At 42.5% G+C, this 20,033-nt stretch overlaps 1 protein-coding gene across 1 annotated transcript in view; it reads right to left on the bottom strand.

Moving 5' to 3' along the window:
• The window catches only part of TGFBRAP1 (transforming growth factor beta receptor associated protein 1), a 56,795-nt gene extending 40,536 nt beyond the window's left edge, over nucleotides 1–16,259 (bottom strand). Inside the window, exons 1-2 of the mRNA XM_030827607.1 lie at nucleotides 16,225–16,259; nucleotides 8,764–9,468 (exon numbers count right to left, since the gene is read on the bottom strand). Coding sequence (XP_030683467.1) covers nucleotides 8,764–9,451 — 688 coding nt within the window. The 5' untranslated portion in view covers nucleotides 9,452–9,468; nucleotides 16,225–16,259. The remainder of the gene's footprint in view (nucleotides 1–8,763; nucleotides 9,469–16,224) is intronic.
• Between the last annotated feature and the right edge of the window lie 3,774 nt (nucleotides 16,260–20,033).

Below are 20,033 nucleotides of genomic sequence, written 5' to 3'. Positions count from 1 at the left end.
TTCCTGTACAGTCTTATATTTCAAGAAAGGAAAAACAATATAATATGCTGTATGTGTGAAGAGCCCTACAGGAATTTATTTTTGTGAAGAGAACTACCTTACCCAGAATGTATATCTGTTATTTACTTCCAATTAAAAATGAAGTTGTAATAATATTACCACAAACTTAGCAAAATAAAAAATAAAATAGGCTGGACGTGGTGGCTCACGCCTGTAATCCCAACATGTTGGGAGACCCAGGCGGGCAGATGGTGTTGAGCTCAAGAGTTCAAGACTAGCCTGGGCAACATGGTGAAACCTCACCCCTACAAAAAATATAAAAATTAGCCAGGTGTGGTGTTGCACATCTGTAGTCCCAGCTACTCGGGAGGCTAAAGGTGGAAAGATAACTTGAGCCCTGAAGGTCAAGGCTTCAGTAAGCCATGACTGTACTCCAGCCTGGGCGACAGAGCAAGAACCTATCTAAAAATAAATAAGTAAAATAAAATAAAAATGAGGTTAAAAATACATTTCCATGTAAGCCACGGGAAGATTCATAAAGCATGTGTCCTCATGTGAGGACAAAGTGACTTTCAAATAGGGCGTAATCCTGAGGATTCTGCTGAATTTCTGCTCAAGTAACATGCTCTAGACAGTACAGCTCTCATGGTCACATGGACACCAATAACATCGCTCAGCCTCACCCTGGAGGTCAAACGAGGTCACTGCATTTACCTGCTTAAGGCTGAATATCACCCAACCAGAGCCAGCACAGAGGCCCGGATGAATGTTTTTAAAATAAAAAGAGCAAGGGCCTGGGGCAGTGGTGAGTGTCTATAATCCCAGCTACTTGGGAGGCTGACACAGGAAGATTGCTTGAGCCTAGAAGTTCAAAACCAACCTGGGCAACATAGTGAGACCCCATCTCAAAATAAATAAATAAAGGGCAAAGGATGAGGAGTCAAGAACAAAGGCATCCATGCAAAAAGCAAAGCAAAGCTTTCACTAGAATAAAAAAGCAAGCAGTAACTGGCAAAAGAGGAGTCCAGGACAAGCACTAGGAGAAGCCTCGAAGCCCCACCTAGGAACAGAGGGGACTGTGATCAACACCCACAAACTAATTCTATTCTTGCCAAATAGGTGATAAAGTCTATTGTTTCTGTACTGCTGCAGGAGTGTGACTGCTGTCAACAGGCACATGTAACAAATGTGTAAATGGCACACCTTTTAAAACCATTATTTTCAATTGTGTACCCTCTACATTTCATCCACCCCCTTATCTAAGCTGGGAGAAGGAGAGGGAACCATGTGTGGTGAAGAGTAGCTGAATTATTTACCTTCTTCAAGAAGCACTGTCATAGGACAGGGTTTAAGACTTTAAACCTGTGGTTTAAAGTCTGGTGGTGACTATGCTGAAGATAGAATCTGTATATAGGTACTGTGTGAGAGGCGTTACAAGTAATCTTTCAATTTGCTTATAATTGTGCCAGTTACAAGCAGAACAAAACTTAAGAAGGTTGGTTCATTTAGCCAGATGCCCATGTAGCTGAGACACAGTGCATCATAAAGATTATTGACTATTATTTCCCATCAATCCTAACACTACAACCAACAAAGGATAATGGAGTAAAATCTTTTTTTTTTTTTTTTTTTTTTTTTGAGGCAGTCTCGCTCTGTTGCCCAGGCTGGAGTGCAGTGGCACCATCTCGGCTCACTGCAACCTCTGCCTCCTGGGTTCAAGCGATTCTCCTGCCTCAGCCTCCCGAGTAGCTGGGATTACAGACATGCACCACCATGCCTGGCTAATTTTTGTATTTTTAGTAGAGACGGGGTTTTGCCACGTTGGCCAGGCTGGTCTCGAACTCCTGAAGTCAGGTGATCTGCCTGCCTCGGCCTCCTGAAGTGTTGGGATTACTGGCATGAGCCACTGCGCCCAGCCTATCAAATCTTTATAACTAAAACAGTTAGGTATTGGCACATAATTAGGCAAATGAACTGACAGAATAAAACAGAAAATCCAGAGACAGACCCAATACATTAGGAAATTTAGTGTACATTAAAGGCCATCATCAGTAAGGAAAAGATAGACTCTTTAATCAGTTTGTTAGGATAACTGGACAGCTATATAAAAAAAGATAAAATTGAGGTTGGCCGCAGTGGCTCACACCTGTAACCTCAACACTTTGGGAGGCCAAGGCAGGCAGATCACTCCAGTCCAGGAGTTCAAGACCAGCCTGGGCCATGTGGCGAAACCCAGTCGCTACAAAAAATACAAAAATTAGCCAGCCGTGGTGGCGGGTACCTGCGGTCCCAGCTACTAAGGGGAATGAGGCAGGAGGATCACTTGAACCGGGGAGGCGGAGGTTGCAGTGAGCTGAGATTGTGCCACTGCACTCTGGCCTTGGTGACAGAGAAATACCCTGTCTCAAAAATAAATAAATAAATAAATAATTTAAAAAGATAAAACGGAATGTATTCCTTACACCCTTCACTATAAGAACTGAAACTGGTCAGGTGCGATGGCTCAGGCCTGTAAGCCCAGCACTTTGGGAGGCCGAGGCGGGTGGATCACTTGAGGTCAGGAGTTTGAGACCAGCCTGGCCAACATGCTGAAACCCTGTCTCTACAAAAAATACAAAAAATTAGCCAGGAATGACGGCACTCACCTGTAATCCCAGCTACTAGGGAGGGTAAGGCAGCAGAATCATTTGAACCCGGGAGGTGGAGGTTGCAGTGAGCCGAGATTGTGCCACTGCACTCCAGCTTGGGCAACAGAGCTAGACTCTCTCAAAAAAAAAAAAAAAAAAAAAAAGAAAAAAACCACACAAGTACTAGAAGAAAACACAGGTGAATTTGTCTTTAACCTGGAAGACAGAGAAATCTTCCTAATTATAACTCAAACTCAAGAAGCAATACCTGAAAATATTGATACATTTGATTATACAGAATTTTCTTTTTCTTTTTGAGATGGGGTCTTGCTGTGCTGCACAGGCTGGAGTGCAGTGCCTAGTCACAGGCACAATTACGGAGCACCACAGCCTTGAACTCCTGGGCTCAAGCAGTCCTCCTGCCTCAGCTTCCTGTAGCTGGGACCACAGGCACATGCCACCACACCTGGTGAGATCATACCGAAATTTTTAAAAAAGCTTTTGCACAGTAAAATATGGAAACAAATACCTGAAACATACAACAGAGAAGTTGGTATCTCAAATATATAAAGAATACCAAAAAAGGGGGGGGGGGGCTAGAGATAAGAAGAGATAATTCCCATCAGAAGAAATGTAAATGGCTTTTAAACATGTGAAAAATGTTCAAGCACGCACATAAAAAAGGCAAATGGAAATTAAAACTACACCGAGAAACCATTTCTCATATACTAGACTGGCAAACACACAAGTTTGGACTACATCCTCTGTTGGCAAAGCTGGAGGGAAACAGGCACTTTCATAGGTTGCTGGGGAGAAATAAAATGGTGCAACCTTTATCAAGGGAGACTATGGCAATACCTTGCATTTATACTTTGACTCTGCTATCTCATCTCTAGAAAGCTTTCTAACAGATACACTGAAAACACACACACATACACACAAATATAAGTCCCTAGGAATAGCTAAAGACTAAAAAAGACCCGAAATATCCATCAATAGATGGAACGCATTATGGTACTTCCACACAGCAGAATAGTGCACAGCTATAAAAATGAAGGAGGAATACCTCTATACTCTGAAGTGATCACTTTAATATATTAAGTAAAAAAAAGCAAGGTGAGGAAAAGTACGCTATCATTTAGCCAAGAAGGAGGAGATACAAATATTTACACATATATGTTGTATTTTAAAATGAAAGAATAAACCCTAAAAATAAAGGTTACCTATGGGAGAGGGAGACTCGGTAAAACACTGGCTGTAAGCTTAGACCTCTTTGATGATATCTTGCTGTATCCATCTGTCTTGGAACTTTGTAATCATTTACATAATAAAAAATGAGCCAAAGCAATTTCTAAAAATCAAAAGTAAGATGAAACAAACAAATCTAACTATAAATCTAGTTGATGGCATAACCACACAGAGGAGAACTACTCCAAGTGACTTTAAAACACAGTAATTTGACTATATTTCTAATACCCTCAGGACAGAAAGAACCACAAACCATCAAAGTTTCCAATAATTATACTGTGGGAGCGGTAGTGTTGGTCATGTTACTCTGTTGTATGTACTGTGGGATAAATCAAAGGAGTAATTATGTTGAGGTAGTAGAGAAGTAAGATCTTTGGTGTGGTTGAAAGGTGATACAGGTACAATGATGGATTGGTTCCATCAACATGATTTCACAATGAAATTATCTTTGCAAAACATGTACTTACCCAGGTGCAGTAGTGCATGTCTATAGTCCCAGCTACCTGGGAAGCTGCGGCGGGAGGTTTGCTTGAGCCCAGGAGTTCAAGGCCAGCCTGGGCAACATAGCAAGACCTCGTTTCTAAAAGAATAAAATAAAATAAAAAAGACATACTCCCCAGCACTGTCTACTGAAAGAAGGGCCTAGAAACAATGAGCAGTAAGCACCTCTAGCTCCCAGACTGTGGTCTGTAAACATCAGCGCTTTTTGGAGAAATGGCTGAAACCAGACCCAGGGCAAGAAATGTACGAAGTGAGTTGGGAACATCCTGAAAGTCAAGGAAGTAATCAGATTTCTAGTGGCATGAAAAAGGGACTGACGAGTCCACCTGAATAAACTCCCACCAGGCATGGATGAAACCAAGCAGATCACATACATTTGTGTCCAATAGTTTATAATGATACTTTTCAGACAGCCATTTTTGAAAGATAGAAGAGACCCCCATATTGAAAACTGAATAACCGAATTGATCTGGGAAGTAACTGTCAATAGCTGTTAACATTACAGAGCGATGAAGGCATTATGTAACCCTGACAGAAGTACTCCACCACTAGGAAGTAGTTTTGCCTCCCCACAAAACAAGCAAATTTTTAAAAACTCTGAATCTCCTAATTACTATTTGAAGAAAACACAGAGGTCAGAGAGGCATGTTAAACAATACTATGGGAATGAAATCATTAAAATCCAGATTGTGGGACACTGTGCATGAAACCATCCAATTTCTTCAGCAAAAAAGATATGAAGCAGAAAACTGAAGATTAAAACAAAGTAACAGATCAATCAATTGCAATGTATGGGCCTTGTATGAAACTGATTCAAACAAACTGAAAAATAAACATACAAATACTTAAACATAAGTGTATATATGTATTTACATCTATTATGATGTATGCTAATAGGGGAAATCTGATACATCTAGATATATTTGATATTAAGGAATTACTGCCAGGTTTTTTAGGAATTGTGGTTTTCTTAGGTATCTGTAACTTAGAAATATGTACTAAAACGTTTACAGATGAAATGCTATGACGTCTGGGATTTGCCTCAAAATAAACAGGGGGCATGACGTGTATAAACTGAGAGTGCCTGATGCTGGGTGACGTCTCTACCAGGTTCATTATGCTATTCTCTTTATTATATAAGTTTATATATGTTTTCTACAATAAAAAATTTCACAGTACAGAAATCCTCAATTTTTCAAAAAAAATGTGGCTGGGCTAAAGAATTTTTTCTTCAAAAAGTAAGAATCTATGGTGTGAAGCCATAAAAAGACATGGAGGAAACATAAATGCATATTACTGGCTGGGCGCGGTGGCTCACGCCTGTAATCCCAGCACTTTGGGAGGCCGAGGCCAGTGGATCCCTTGAGGTCAGGAGTTCGAGACCAGCCTGGCCAACATGGTGAAACCCCATCTCTACTAAAAATTAGCTGGGCATGGTGGCACGTGCCTGTAGTCCCAGCTACTTGGGAGGTTAAGGCAGGAGAATCGCTTGAACCCAGGAGGCAGAGGTTGCAGTGAGCCGAGATCGCACCACTGCACTCCAGCCTGGGCAACAGAGTATGACTCCATTCTGGGGGTGGGAAAAGAGAAAACCCTATGACGAAGTGAAAGAAGCCAATCTGAAAAGGCTACATACTGTATGGTCCCAACTAGATGACATTCTAGAAAAGAAATAAAAAAACCCATGGAAACAGCAAAAAGATCAGCGGTTGCTGGGGCTTAGGGGAAGGGAGGGATGAACAGGTGGAGCACAAAGGACTTTTAAGGTGGTGAAAGGATTGTGAATGACGCTACAATGGTGGATTCATGTCATTACACATTACATATTTGTCGAGCATGGCCCCTAATATAAACTACGGGCTTCGGGTGCTAATGATGTGCCCCCCCTGTACCACTGTTGTGTGGATAACGGGAGGGCAGGAGGTCTACGGGAACTCTGCATACTTTCCCCTCAGTTTTGCTGTGAACCTAAAACTGCTCTAAAAAATTAAGTCTATTTTTTAAAAAAAGTGAAAAACAAGACATATACATGAAATAGTTCATGACAGGAATTCTTGTTATCACAAGAAAATCTGTTTGCACTCAGCACTTTGAAATGAGGTGTCTATACAAAACCTCGCCAAGGATTAAAAAATACCAGTGTTAAAAGGAACGCACTCTCACCAGCATCCCTGTACCATAAACATATACACTAACTCCAATATGAGCCACCCCTGGCTGGAATAAAATACCAGGAGACATCACTAAGGCTAAAGCACTGATTCTTAATTTTGATAAGGCTGTCCAGAGAATTAGCTAAGGCCATAAGAGCACTGCTAAAGCCCCTTTTGAGGAGCTAGCTACAAAAAACTTTTTGGTGGGATGAAATGACAGGACATAAAAGAGAAAACGTTATGGACATGACATTGAAAATACTTAGCTACCTCAAATCCTTTTTATTTTTATTAATTAATTTATTTTTTTTTTTAGACAGTCTCACTCTGTCACCCAGGCTGGAGTGCAGTGGCACGAGCTCAGCTCACTGTAAACTCCGCCTCCCAGGTTCAAGCGATTCTCCTGCCTCAGCCTCCTGAGTAGCTGGGATTACAGGTGCCTGCCACCATACCAGGCTAATTTTTGTATTTTTAGTAGAGATAGGGTTTCACCTTTTGGCCAGGCTGGTCTCGAACTACTGACCTCAGGTGATCTGCCTGCTTCGGCCTCCCAAAGTGCTGGGATTACAGGTGTGAGCCACCTCGCCCAGCCTCAACAACTTTTTAGAATGAGGAGCAAAAACAATCAAATGACAACCCACTCTTGTGGGAAAATCTTACCAGGAACGCTTACGGAGTTTTCTGGTTTTTTTTTTTTTTTTGAGACAGAGTTTCTCTCTTGTTGCCCAGGCTGGAGTGCAATGGCGCGATCTTGGCTCACCGCAATCACTGCCTCCTGGGTTCAAGCAATTCTCCTGCCTCAGCTTCCTGAGTAGCTGGGATTACAGGCATGTACCACCATGCCTGGCTAATTTTGTATTTTCAGTAGAGACAGGGTTTCTCCATGTTGGTCAGGCTGGTCTCGAACTCCTGACCACAGGTGATCCGCCTGCTTTGGCCTCCCAAAGTGCTGGGATTATAGGCGTGAGCCACCGCACCCGGCCCGGAGTTATTTTTGTAGTTATTTACTTAAAAGAATTTTCCCACTGTCACAGTGGGTAGATAGCTAGACATGAGTGGGAGGGAAGAGCCCCTGAGAAAAGGGAGGTCTGGAAAATCCCACATACCAGAGACCATCAAAAAGATGCATGCTGGCCAGGCACGGTGGCTGATGCTTGTAACCCCAGCACTTTGGGAGGCCGAGGTGGGTTGATCCCTTGAGGTCAGGAGTTCAAGACCAACATGACCAACATGGTGAAACCCCATCTCTACTAAAAATACAAAAATTAGCTGGGCGTGGTGGTGCATGCCTGAAATCTCAGCTATTTGGGAGGTTGAGGCAGGGAGAATCGCTTGAACCTGGGAGGTAGAGGTTGCAGTGAGCCGATATTGTGCCACTGCACTCCAGCCTGGGCAATAAAGCGAGACTCTGTCTCAAAACAAAACAAAACAAACAAACAAAACATGCATGCTAGATATGAGCAGAGAGGAGGGAAAGAGGGTAAAGGAAAAATTCCAAAGAGACATGCAGGTGCAGTAAGTATGGACCTAACCGCTGTACAACCTTCCTGGGGTGGAGGTAATGAGCAATGCAGCCATTAGGTGGGATTCACATCCAACACCGGCTGTACATGTGCACCAACTAATAGTAAGAGAGGGTCCAACAAGCTTAGAGTAGAAATTAGGTGAGAGGAAAAGGTGGGGACTTACGGCAGAAGCAGGAAAATCAGACAAAGGAAAAACGCAGAAATTTAAGACAGAGGTGGGAACTTCAAGAAAAAATCCAGCATCATAAAAACCTGATGCAGAACTCTCAGGGCTGCTGGCTCACTCTCTCAGCATCCCACTCTGCCTCATCTTTCAGAACGTACTGTCTCTCTCCATATAAACTCTCTGTTCTCTATTTCCCTTCAGAAAGCTCTCTGCTATCTCTGAATTGTCTCTTGGCCAAAATCTTTCTCCCAAGATGACTAAGGGCTGAGAACATCCCCCCTTCCCGGTAACACCACCAGAGCTGTCTTCAAGCTTCATTTCAATGTGAAAGAAACTGGTTTTATGACTCCAACCCCATGTTCACAGAACAATCGAACTGGATTTCATCAAGCACTCGTCAAGCACTGCTACCTCTGTCTTGCCACACATGCCTAATGTCACTGAGGATTTATTCTGCACAGCGCCAATCTCACTCTCCAGTTTCAACACGCAGTCACTGAGGCCACCCAAAAAGACTAGGCGCACAAATGCATCCTCCTCACCCAGCCCTCCGGGGCCCGCCAGCAGGAACTCCTGTCTCCCTATCCTCTTGACAATCGGCGGCCTCTCCTCGCTGCAGTAGGGAAATAGGTCCTGGGAGACGCCTGTGCTGTAATTGTGGATGATGTACTGAGTGGTCAGAGCCAGACACAGGAAGTGGCCGTCCACAGCCACAGCGAGGGGCTGCTCGGGGGTCGACACCTCCTTGACGATCTGCACCCGGTCCTCGTACACCAGAAACATCTGGATGGTTCTGCGTTTGACAGAGATGATGCAAACTTCTACACAGAATGGGTCCCCACTCACAGGGTTCTCGTTCAGTGCAAACGTGGCTGCCCCCTTGATGCGGGCCCCCGAAGGCACTGGCTCGAGGTTCAGCATGTTGACCAGGCTGATGGAGTTGTCACACAGCACCAGCAGCCTGTTGAGGGCTGAGGCCGCGCGCAGCTCGTTCACGGGCTTCTTGAGGCCCAGATGTCTGTGCAGCTGTTTGGTGGCAGTGAACGTGGCCGGCCCAGCAGGCACTGGCCTCTCCTCCAACAGGAAGTGGTAGACGAAGCAGTCATTGGTGCCCACGTAGAGGTCCCTGCCGCAGCACTCCACGCACTCTATGTTGACACGCTCCTTGTCGCCCATCAGCAGCTCCCGCTCAATGGCAGAGACAAGCGTAAAGGCTTTGATGCTCATCATGTCTACTGGCTGATCTGCTGGAAGAGAAAGAGGAAAACTAATTTTAGAGGAACAAGGAAGAAGCAGAAACAGAGGTTGCAATAATGATACGTGGATTCCCTAGTTATCATTTTCATTAAAGAAAATCATTCCACGCTATCAAAAAATGGAAAGAAACCATTTCCCCACTGACCTCCCCCATCAGACAGCAAGAGACCCAAGAAGAAAACCACACATACACACACCCATACACACATATGTATGTGCTTGTGATCACGTGCCATCCTGCTCAGTCCCCACACAGAGTCACCTGGAGCCTCCTCACATTGCTCCTGGGAGACACGCTTGCAGGCAGAAGACAAATGCAGGCATTCACCCACAGGCAAGATAACAAAAGGATTTCTGTGAGGCCGGAGGATGGCTTGACCCCAGGAGCTGGAGGCCAGCCTGGGCAATATAATGAGACCCCATTTAAACAAAAAACAAAAAGGATTTCTGAAAAAGGCAGAAATGATCCTCACTGATCTTCCCCGGGTTTCTTTTTTTTTTTTTTTTTTTTTTTGAGACGGAGTCTCGCTCTGTGGCCCAGGCTGGAGTGCAGTGGCGCAATCTCGGCTCACTGCAAGCTCCGCCTTCCGGGTTCACGCCATTCTCCTGCCTCAGCCTCTCCGAGTAGCTGGGACTACAGGCGTCCGCCACCACGCCCGGCTAATTTTTTTGTATTTTTAGTAGAGACGGGGTTTCACCGTGGTCTCGATCTCCTGACCTCGTGATCCGCCCGCCTCGGCCTCCCAAAGTGCTGGGATTACAAGCGTGAGCCACCGCGCCCGGCCATCTTCCCCGGGTTTCTACAGCTACTTGAATATGCACTTTAGTCAATGAACACAACCACAGTCACAGGATCCTGCCAGGAACACCGAGGCAGACGCCAGGCCTTGGGTTTCTTTGTGTTCTTCCTAACAAGGCAGGTGCATCAGCCCCAGCTCTGGAGTAAATGTATTCATGTGGAGAGTAAAGGTGTGCCTCGGATCTCGAAAGGATTTCAGGTGGTGAGTGGAGCTATTCAGTGGATGTGTGGACCGGTCCCTGGCTCCTACTGGAAGTGAGACTTTCCCACACACTAGCCCGTGGCCTCCTACTTCATCTTCTGCAGAGAACTGTGGCTTCACACTCCACAAAGTCAGAGGGATATCAGGCAAGGTGGCCTTTCTGACTTCTCAGGCAGCCAGAAGCAAACTCAAAGGCACAGTCCCTGTGATCGGGAGCAGGGCAGGGGATCAGAGGACTGCAGAGAATGGCGGGAGCTGTAGGGCAGCTGGCTGGGCTTGCATCAGCATTGCTGCATGTTCAGAGAGCTTGAAGTGAAAGGTTCCCTATCACTATCCCTTCCTCACTTCAAGCTTTCTGAACACTGAACAGTGCTGCTTCATGAGAGCTGAAGTTGCTAATACTTGAAGGCATTCCAGCAAAGCGAGGAAGACCTCTCAGAAATATTCAAGAAAGGTTCATGCATCCGGGAAGGGAAGGAATCAGAGAACTTCTTTGGTGCCTTTCAAATAGAAAATTTTGGAATCTACAATTTCGTGTCTGCCCCCATCCATGGGGGCAATGACAGCTATACACAAGTGAGACTCCAGCCCCCTTCCCTAGCTCAACAAAACCCCCAGGAGGGAGGGTACCCCAGGGTTGAGGAGGACGCTTGTCTGTAGACACATCAGTCCTTCCTGTTTTCTTCTCATCACTTGAGCAAATTACTTGGTGCTATGGTCAGAATGTTTGTGTCCCCCTAAAATTCACATGTTGGAACTTAATCCCCAGAGTGGTAGTGTTGGGAGGTGGGGCAACTGGGAGGTCATTAGGTCATGAGGGTGGAGCCCTTATGAATGGCATTAATGCCCTTATCAAAGAGGCCCCAGAGAGCTTATTTGTTGCTTCCATCCACTGCGTGAGGAGGCAGCTGAAAGGCACCACCCCTGAGGGATGGGCCCTCACCAAGCACTGAGCCTACCATGCCTCAATCTTGGACTTCCCAGCCTCCAGAACGGTAAGCAATACATTTCTATTGTCTATTAATTACCTAGTGTATGGTAGTTTGTTACAGCAGCCAGAATGGACACTTGGCTATTCCAGCCTCAACTGCCTCATCTGTGAAATGAGAATAATGGTACCTACTTCATAGGACTGTTGAACGATTAACTAAGTGAGCTCATATAAAATGCTGACAGCTGGCACACAGCACTCAAACTTTTGGATCTCATCATAAATACTATGATTCCCTCCCAGTCTGGATCAGCTCTCCTCTCTCAAACTACTGGCTTGCTTCAGGTGTTTACTTCCCAAGCTGGGCACCAAGAGATTAAACTATGCTGTCTTCTGTCCTCAGATATGGGTAACCTGTTCACCTCTGCCAAAAGACAGCCTGCATCATAAGCCAGAACACACACTCACACACCTGCCCCACCCCTAAGATAGCTTCACACTCATTTATGGGAGTTCATCTTCACAGAAACTATGGAAAAGAGCTGGGGGAAGTGTAGAGGGAGGTTCTAAAGGCACCACAGAGAAGGAATCATGTCCATCTACCTTGGGGCTGTGCGAACATCCCCAGAATCCCAGGTGAGGCCGGGTGCAGAACTCTTGCAGGCTTCTACAAATAGTCTCTGGTACAAACAGCTCTTAAACAACGTTGTGTATTTGTCCCAACCAAACATAACCACCAAAACCCACCTAGACAACATTTTTTTTCTCCATTTAAGAGCTAATGAGTAAAACTCAGATACTGAAATGTCTGCTTCCAGACATCTAAGTTAGTGAAAGTGAAGTAATATAAAATACTTCTTCCTTCACTGATTAATCAATCAGGGTTGTCTTTTTTAAACGGCAGGAGTAAGCAGTTCTGCCATTTAAAAGATAAATTGTGTCTCCTTTGCGGAAGGAATAGAGAAACAAACTCTGGGCACCTACAATCAAACTCCTTCTATTTAGCTTCTTAAAAGTATATTATTCATAATTCCAGCCCCTGTCTTCAGTTAGCATAAGGGATAAACTAAACACATTTGCAGTAAAGAATATTATAGAAAGAATCAAACTCCTCATATTTAGTCTAAATCCTGCAGTAGATAGACAAGGGGAGAGGGACAGAGAGCTGCTAAAAAAAAAAAAAAAACATATGGTTTACTAAAAAGTCGTAACTCTATAATATTTAAAAAGAAATGCAATATTGTTTCATTATCTAGTAAACTGTTACTCAAGCCTTGCTGAAGATAAGTTTCCTATTACAGGCCTTTAAAATAAGGACTTGCTTTGGTAATTAAATGGTAATAATGCAGAATTACATGGAAGTAAATGAAAGCTGAAGAAGTAACATGCTAGCACTTAAAAATGACTTATTCTTAACCCTGTCTCTACAAAAAAATATAAAAACTCAGCCAGGCCTGGTGGGGCACACCTGTATTTCCTCCTCCTCAGGAGGCCGAGGCAGGAGGGTTGCTTGAGCCCAGTGGTTTGTGGCTTCAGTGAGCCATGACCGCACCACTGCACTCCAGCATGGGAAACAGTGTGAGATGCTTTCACACAGAAAAAAAAAAGAAAAAAGAAAAAAAATTGGCTAGGAGTGGTAGCTCACGCCTGTAATCCCAGCATTTTGGGAGGCTGAGGCAGGCGGATCACCTAAGGTCAGGAGTTCAAGACCAGCCTGCCCAACATGGCAAAACCCCGTCTCTACTCAAAATACACACACAAAAAAAAGTTAACCAGGCATGGTAGGGGGCACCTGTAATTCCAGCTATTCAGGAGGCTGAGGCAGGAAAATCGCTCGAACTGAGAGGCAGAGGTTGCAGTGAGCCGAGATCGCACCACTGCACTCTAGCCTGGGTAACAAGAGCAAAACTCCGTCTCAAAAAAAAAAAAAATTAATTAAAAAAACTATTTTTTCCATGATCTAATTCACATGATATATTTACTTAGATAAAATATGAATCATAAAAAGATAAACTTTAGGCCACACCTCTATTAAATATAACCTGCTGGGGTTCTGAATCAGAGAAGTTTCAACATGGTAATAAAAGGAAACGTTTCTCTAAGGTGTACAATTCATACTTTACTGTGTGATCTCAAAATGACCTAAAATTTAAACTTTTTGTTAGAACTTCACTTTAAGGCTTACCTATAATCCTAACACTTTGAGAGGCCCAGGCAGGAAGATCACTTGCGCCCAAGAGTTCAAGACCAGCCTGGGCAAAATATTGAGACTTGGTCTCTATTTTTTTAAAAAATAAGAATATTAAATTTAAAAAATTCACTTTAAAAGTATGATTATAATAATTTAAAAGATCAACATTTTAATGTTTTCTTTTTTTTTTTTTTTTGAGACGGAGTCTCGCTCTGTCGCCCAGGCTGGAGTGCAGTGGCCCGACCTCAGCTCACTGCAAGCTCCGCCTCCCGGGTTCACGCCATTCTCCTGCCTCAGCCCCCGAGTAGCTGGGACTACAGGCGCCTGCCACCGCGCCTGGCTAATTTTTTGTATTTTTAGTAGAGACTGGGTTTCACGGTGTTAGCCAGGATGGTCTCGATCTCCTGACCTCGTGGTCCGCCCGTCTCGGCCTCCCAAAGTGCTGAGATTACAGGCGTGAGCCACCGTGCCCGGCCAACATTTTAATGTTTTCTTAAAATTTCAAAATACATACCCAGGTAGGGAAGAGACTGGAAAATGCTAGTATGCTCAAGGACCATAATTTAATTAAAGCTAACATTGCATATGCAGCAAGCACCTCTAAGTGTGCAAAAAACTAAGCTAAACAATTACAAGACACAATCCCACTTCCTAGGAGTCTCCCCATCCTATTAAGGAAATAGGACTAGAAAAATAAATCAGCAACAGAATAAAGCAATACGTGCTAAGGGTCAAAATAAAAATATTAGTAATTATTTCCTACCAGGTTAAGAATATGCACGTTGTCATTTTAAAGATTCTGCCACTAGTGATAGTCAGAATCTTAGTCAGCATCTTAGTCAGTGCTAATGTAAAAATACGAATCTTTTTCTACAAAGTACACAGAAACATTATCTTTTAGTCAGTATCTGGCATCACTTTAAAAGAACTGATGACTTTTGGCCGGGCATGGTGGCTTACGCCTGTAATCCCAGCACTTTGGGAGGCCGAGGCAGGTGGACCACATGAGGTCAGGAGTTCAAGACCAGCCTGGCCAACATGGTGAAACTCCCATCTCTACTAAAAATACAAAAATTAGCCAGGCGTGATGACACATGCCTGTAATTCCAGCTACTTGACAGGCTGAGGCAGGAGAACCACTTGAACCCGGGAGGCGGAAGTTGCAGTGAGCAGAGATTGTGCCGCTGCACTCCAGCCTAGGCAACAAGAGTGAAACTCCATCTCAAAAAAAAAAAAAAAAAAAAAAAAAAGAACTGATGACTTTTAGCATCTTCCCTTACTCCTTAGGAAGTTTCCTAAACCTCAGTTCGAAAATGACAATTCTGTTCTTTTCGGCTACACATGGGGCTGGGCACCACAGATTTTATATTACCCCTAAGTTTCAAAGGAAGTTTCTGTGTTCTTTACTTGGAGACCTGTTACAAAAGCTATGTAGGATTTTAGAGGCCCCACTTCTTTTCACAGCACAAGGCCAAGGCCAGGAGAGCTGACTGGGATGAGTTTATGGGCAGCACAGAGCACTGGCTACATCCTGATTTAATAGACACTGTCTATCCTACAAAGCAAGCACCGGGTCCAGATGGATCTCCTAGTGAGTTCCACTAAACACTTAGGAACCACCTAATTCCAATTTCACATAATAAATGTTCCTAAGGATAAAAAGATAAATAAAAGAGGGAACATATCCTTACTTTATTTTATGAAAGTAGCAGAAAGTAAAACTTTGATATTCAAACCATATAAGGAAAAAGGAAAAATCACAGCTCATTCTTACTCACAAATAAACCTGTAAAAACACTAAATATTAGCACATGAAATCGACAAATATGTATTAAAAATACAATATGGCTAAGTTGGGATGCAATATTGGTTTAAGGTAATAAAATCTGTTCGTTTAGCTCACCACATTTATAAATTAAAAGAAAAAAACTATTTCAAAAGACGCAGAAAAAGCGTTAAATAAATTAAATTAAATTAAATTAAAAAATCTTTCCTTTTGAAACAAGTAACAAGACAAGAATGTCTACTATTGCCATCTGTTATGGATTGAAATGACTCTCCCCCAATCATGCTGAAGTCCTAACCCCCAGTACCCGTGAATGGGGCCTTATGTGGAAATAAGATGATCAGAGTCATTTAGGGTGAGCTCTAATCCAATGTGACTGTGTACTTATAAAAAGGGGAAATTTGTACACAGAGACAGATACATACAGAGAAAAGATAAGTGAACACACAGGAAGAGGAAGGAGATCTATAAGCTAAGGAATGTCTGAAGTTACCAGACCTTGCTCTCAGATTTCTACCCTCCAAAACTCTGAAGTAATAAGTTTCTGTTGTTTAAGGCACTCAGCCTGTAGTACTTTCTTATAGCAACCCTAGAAACTAATACACGATCTCAGTTCAACACTGTATTAGGAGTCTTTGCCAGTACCATAAAACAAGAATAGTTACAAAGAATTGAAAACAGGCTGGGCTTGGTGGCTCACGCCTGTAATCCCTGTACTTTGGGAGGCCAAGGCAGGTGGATCAACTGAGGTCAGGAGTTTGAGACCAGTCTAGCCAACATGGTGAAACCCCGTCTGTACTAAAAATACAAAAATTAGCCGGGCGTGGTGGCAGGTACCTGTAATCCCAGCTACTTGGGAGGCTGAGGCAGGAGAATCGCTTGGACCTGGGAGGCAGAGCTTGCAGTGAGCCACGATCACACCATTGCACTCCAGCCTGGGCAACAGAGCAAGACTCCGTCTCAAAAAAAAAAAAAAAAAGAAGAATTGAAAACAAAAACATAAAATTATAATTATTCACAAATGACATTACTGTTTATATAGAAACCCACAAAAAAGCTATTAGAATTAATGACTTTATAATTTTTTAAAAAACCAAAGTTGTTTGTATTTCTAGCCCCAAAATTAGAAACTTAAAAAATGTACAATAGTAGAAAATATAAGGTATGAGAGAATTATCTAACAATGATATTTAAGATCTTTATGGATAAAATAATAAAATTTTATTGTTAGACATTAAGGAAGACCTAAATTATCATCTTAGAAGGCTTTTCTGCAGAAATTGAAAAGCTGGTTTTAATTTTAAATGGAAAGCACAGAACATAGCATAGTCAAAACAGTCTTGAAAATGAAGAACAAAACTGAAGGACCTACACTAACTGATTTCAGAAATTGCTCTAATACTACAATAATTAAGACATGAGGATAGACAAACAGGTCAAGCCTGAGATTGGGAGAAAAATTTGTAATGCATGTATCTGGCAAAGGACTCATATCCAGAATATAGAAAAACTCCTACAAACGAATAACAAGAAGACAAACATTTTTAAAATGGGCAAATGACTCAAACACTTCACAAAAGGCATATGAATGACCAATAAGAACATGAAAAGATGCTCTCCATCTTTAACCGAGATATTTATTTTAAGCCACAATAAGCTATCACTTCACACCTACTAGAAGAGCTACCATTAAAAAGATCGACAACACCAAATGTTAATGAAGATGTAGAACAACTGGAAATCTCATATGTTGCTGGAAGGAGTTTAAAAGGGTAAACTTTGGAGATCTGTTCATCAGTTTTTTACAAACTTAAACATGCATTTGTCCAGTTATGCCGTGTTTAATATTTCCATTTCTCTTGGGTATATCTATATCCACAAAAAGACCTGTATAAGATATAAGATATGCACAGCAAGCTTATTCACATTACCCAAAAAAAGGGAACGGCTCAGTTTTCCCCACTTATCCCCATTTAATTGTGGCATATTTATAGAGTGGAATACTACTTAGAAATAAAAAGAAATAAACTACTGACAAAGGCAACAAATAGATGACCCTCAAAAACACTGAGTGGAAGAAATCATGCCTATATTATATATTTCCAATTATCTGAAGTTCAAAAGTAGGCAACACTAATCTATAGCGACAGAAATCAGAACAGTGTTTACTTTGGAAGGAACTGGATGACTAAGTGGAAAGGGACACAGCGAACTTTCTGTGTGACAGACATAGTCTGTATCTTATTTAAGGTATTAGCTATGCAAGTGTATGGAATTATCAAAATTCATTGACTTGTGCATTTATGTTCTGTGTATTTTACTGTACGCAAATTATGTATTTACAAAAAAAAGAAAAATCCCCTACCTGATCCAGAGAAAAAAAAATGCCATTCCAATACAAACTCTTACAGGTACAGGGAATGTGTGTGTGTGTGTGTTTGTGTGCGCAACTCAAAAAGCAGATTCTAAAATTCACATGGCAGACTGGGAGCAGTGGCTCATGCCTGTAATCCTGTAATCCCAGCACTTTGGGAGGCCGAGGCGAGTGGATTACCTGAGGTCAGGAGTTCGAGACCAGCCTGGACAACATGGTGAAACCACATCTCTACTAAAAATACAAAAATTAGCTGGGTGTGGCTGTGCACACCTGTAGTCCCAGCTACTCAGAAGGCTGATGCAAGAGAATCGTTTGAACCTGGGAGGCGGAGATTGCAGTGAGCTGAGATTATGCCACTGCACTCCAGCCTGGGTAACAGAGTGAGACTCCGTCTCAAAAAAAAAAAAAAATTCACATGGCAGAAAGGGCCAGAAAAAGTTAGACACTTCCGAAAAAAGGTCAGGAGACTTGACTCAACAGATAAAATATAATCAAAAACCGTGGTAATTAAGACAATGTTGGACTAGCACGAGGACAGACCCAGAGAACACATCTGGGTGCCCAGAAACAGGCCATGCATATGTGGAAACTTGAAACCTGACTAGGTTGGCACTGTACATGTGGGGCATATACCATGTATAAACATGTACAGTAAACAGTACTTGTATGTCCATAGAAATACAAGCACAGTATTTGTATGTACTAGATGTCCATAGAAAATATAAGAAAGCTAGATTCTGCCGGGCATAGTGGCTCACGCCTGTAATCCCAGCACTTTGGGAGGCCGAGGAGGGAGGATCATGAGGTCAAGAAATGGAGACCATCCTGGCCAACATGGTGAAACCCCGTCTACACTAAAAATACAAAAATTAGCAGGGCGCGGTGGCGGATGCCTGGAGTCCCAGCTACTCAGGAGGCTAAGGCAGAAGAATCACTTGAACCTGGGAGGTGGAGATTGCAGTGAGCCAAGATCATGCCACTGCACTCCAGCCTGGCGACAGAGCGAGACTCATCTCAAAAAAAAAAAAAAAAGAAAAAAGAAAAAAAAAAGAAAGCTAGATTCCTACCTCACACCACACATCAAAATTATTCCAGGTGATTAATATTCTTAAGTATAAAAGACATAACTTTGAAACATTGGGAAAAAAGCATGAAAAAATATTCTCATGACCTTCTTAGGGTAAGGGAGAAATTCTAAAATAAGATATAAAAAAGCACAAACCCTAAGGAAAAATGATAAATTCTCCCATGTGAAAATGTACTGTTTCTGTTCTTCAAAAGACATCATGAAGAAAGTGAAAATATAAGGGGAAAAGGGGGCTGGGGAGAAGACACTGACATCATATATCTGACCAGAAACATCTGGATGATGTGCGAACTCCTGCAGCCAGAAAGTCAAGGATCTAACAGAAGGATGGGCGAAATACACAAACAGGCCTTTCAATGGAGAGGAAACATGAATATCCAATAAACAAGAAAGAACACAACCTGATTAGCACCTAGAATTTGCAAATTACAACTAAAATGATATTTCATTTCCTACCCAATAAATTGACAAATATTTGAAGTCTGACAACAAGTGGTGTTCCTAAGAACACAGCACAATGAGGAGGCTCCACCATGCTGGGGGTAAGGACAGGTTATCATTATCTAGGAAGCCCCTGCCATGACTGAGTAAGCCATGACTCTACTCCTAGGCATCTGCCTTACTGAGTCTGTTTTGTGCTTACCAGGGCAAAGAAAGTTCACAGCAATCCTGTTTGAGACAGAGGAAAACTAGAAACACCTTATGTTTCCTCCAAAGGCTGAAATACTGTACAGCTGCAAGAGAATGAACTAGAGCCACCCACAAGGTGAATCGTAAGAGAATCTTAAGGGAATGATGAACACAAATCCAGGGAGGATGGGACTGGGTGTGGGTGTGCATGAGATTCCCAAGGGTCAGTAATGTTTTATTTCTGAAGCTGGGGGTTGCTTTTATTATGACTCTCTGTATCTTATACAGATTACAAATATCTTTTTATAGGCATTAAATATTAATTAAAAATATACATGTACATGTAGAATGTATAAAATTCCACTCATTTCCCCAAACCAGATTACCCTGGAAATAGAGAAAGAATCTGTTTAATAAACCTGGTAGAATTCACAAACTGTATGTTCCTTGTTAAAAATTACATTGCATGGAAGCACATTTATCAAACAAATAAGTGATTTATAATTTCTTAGTTTATCTAAATGCAGTGCTTAGTTTATTTTTTATCCATAT

The sequence above is a fragment of the Nomascus leucogenys genome, chromosome 14 (assembly GCF_006542625.1).
Source record: "Nomascus leucogenys isolate Asia chromosome 14, Asia_NLE_v1, whole genome shotgun sequence".
Classification (NCBI taxonomy): domain Eukaryota; kingdom Metazoa; phylum Chordata; class Mammalia; order Primates; family Hylobatidae; genus Nomascus; species Nomascus leucogenys.
This window is presented reverse-complemented; position numbering and strand designations above follow the sequence as displayed.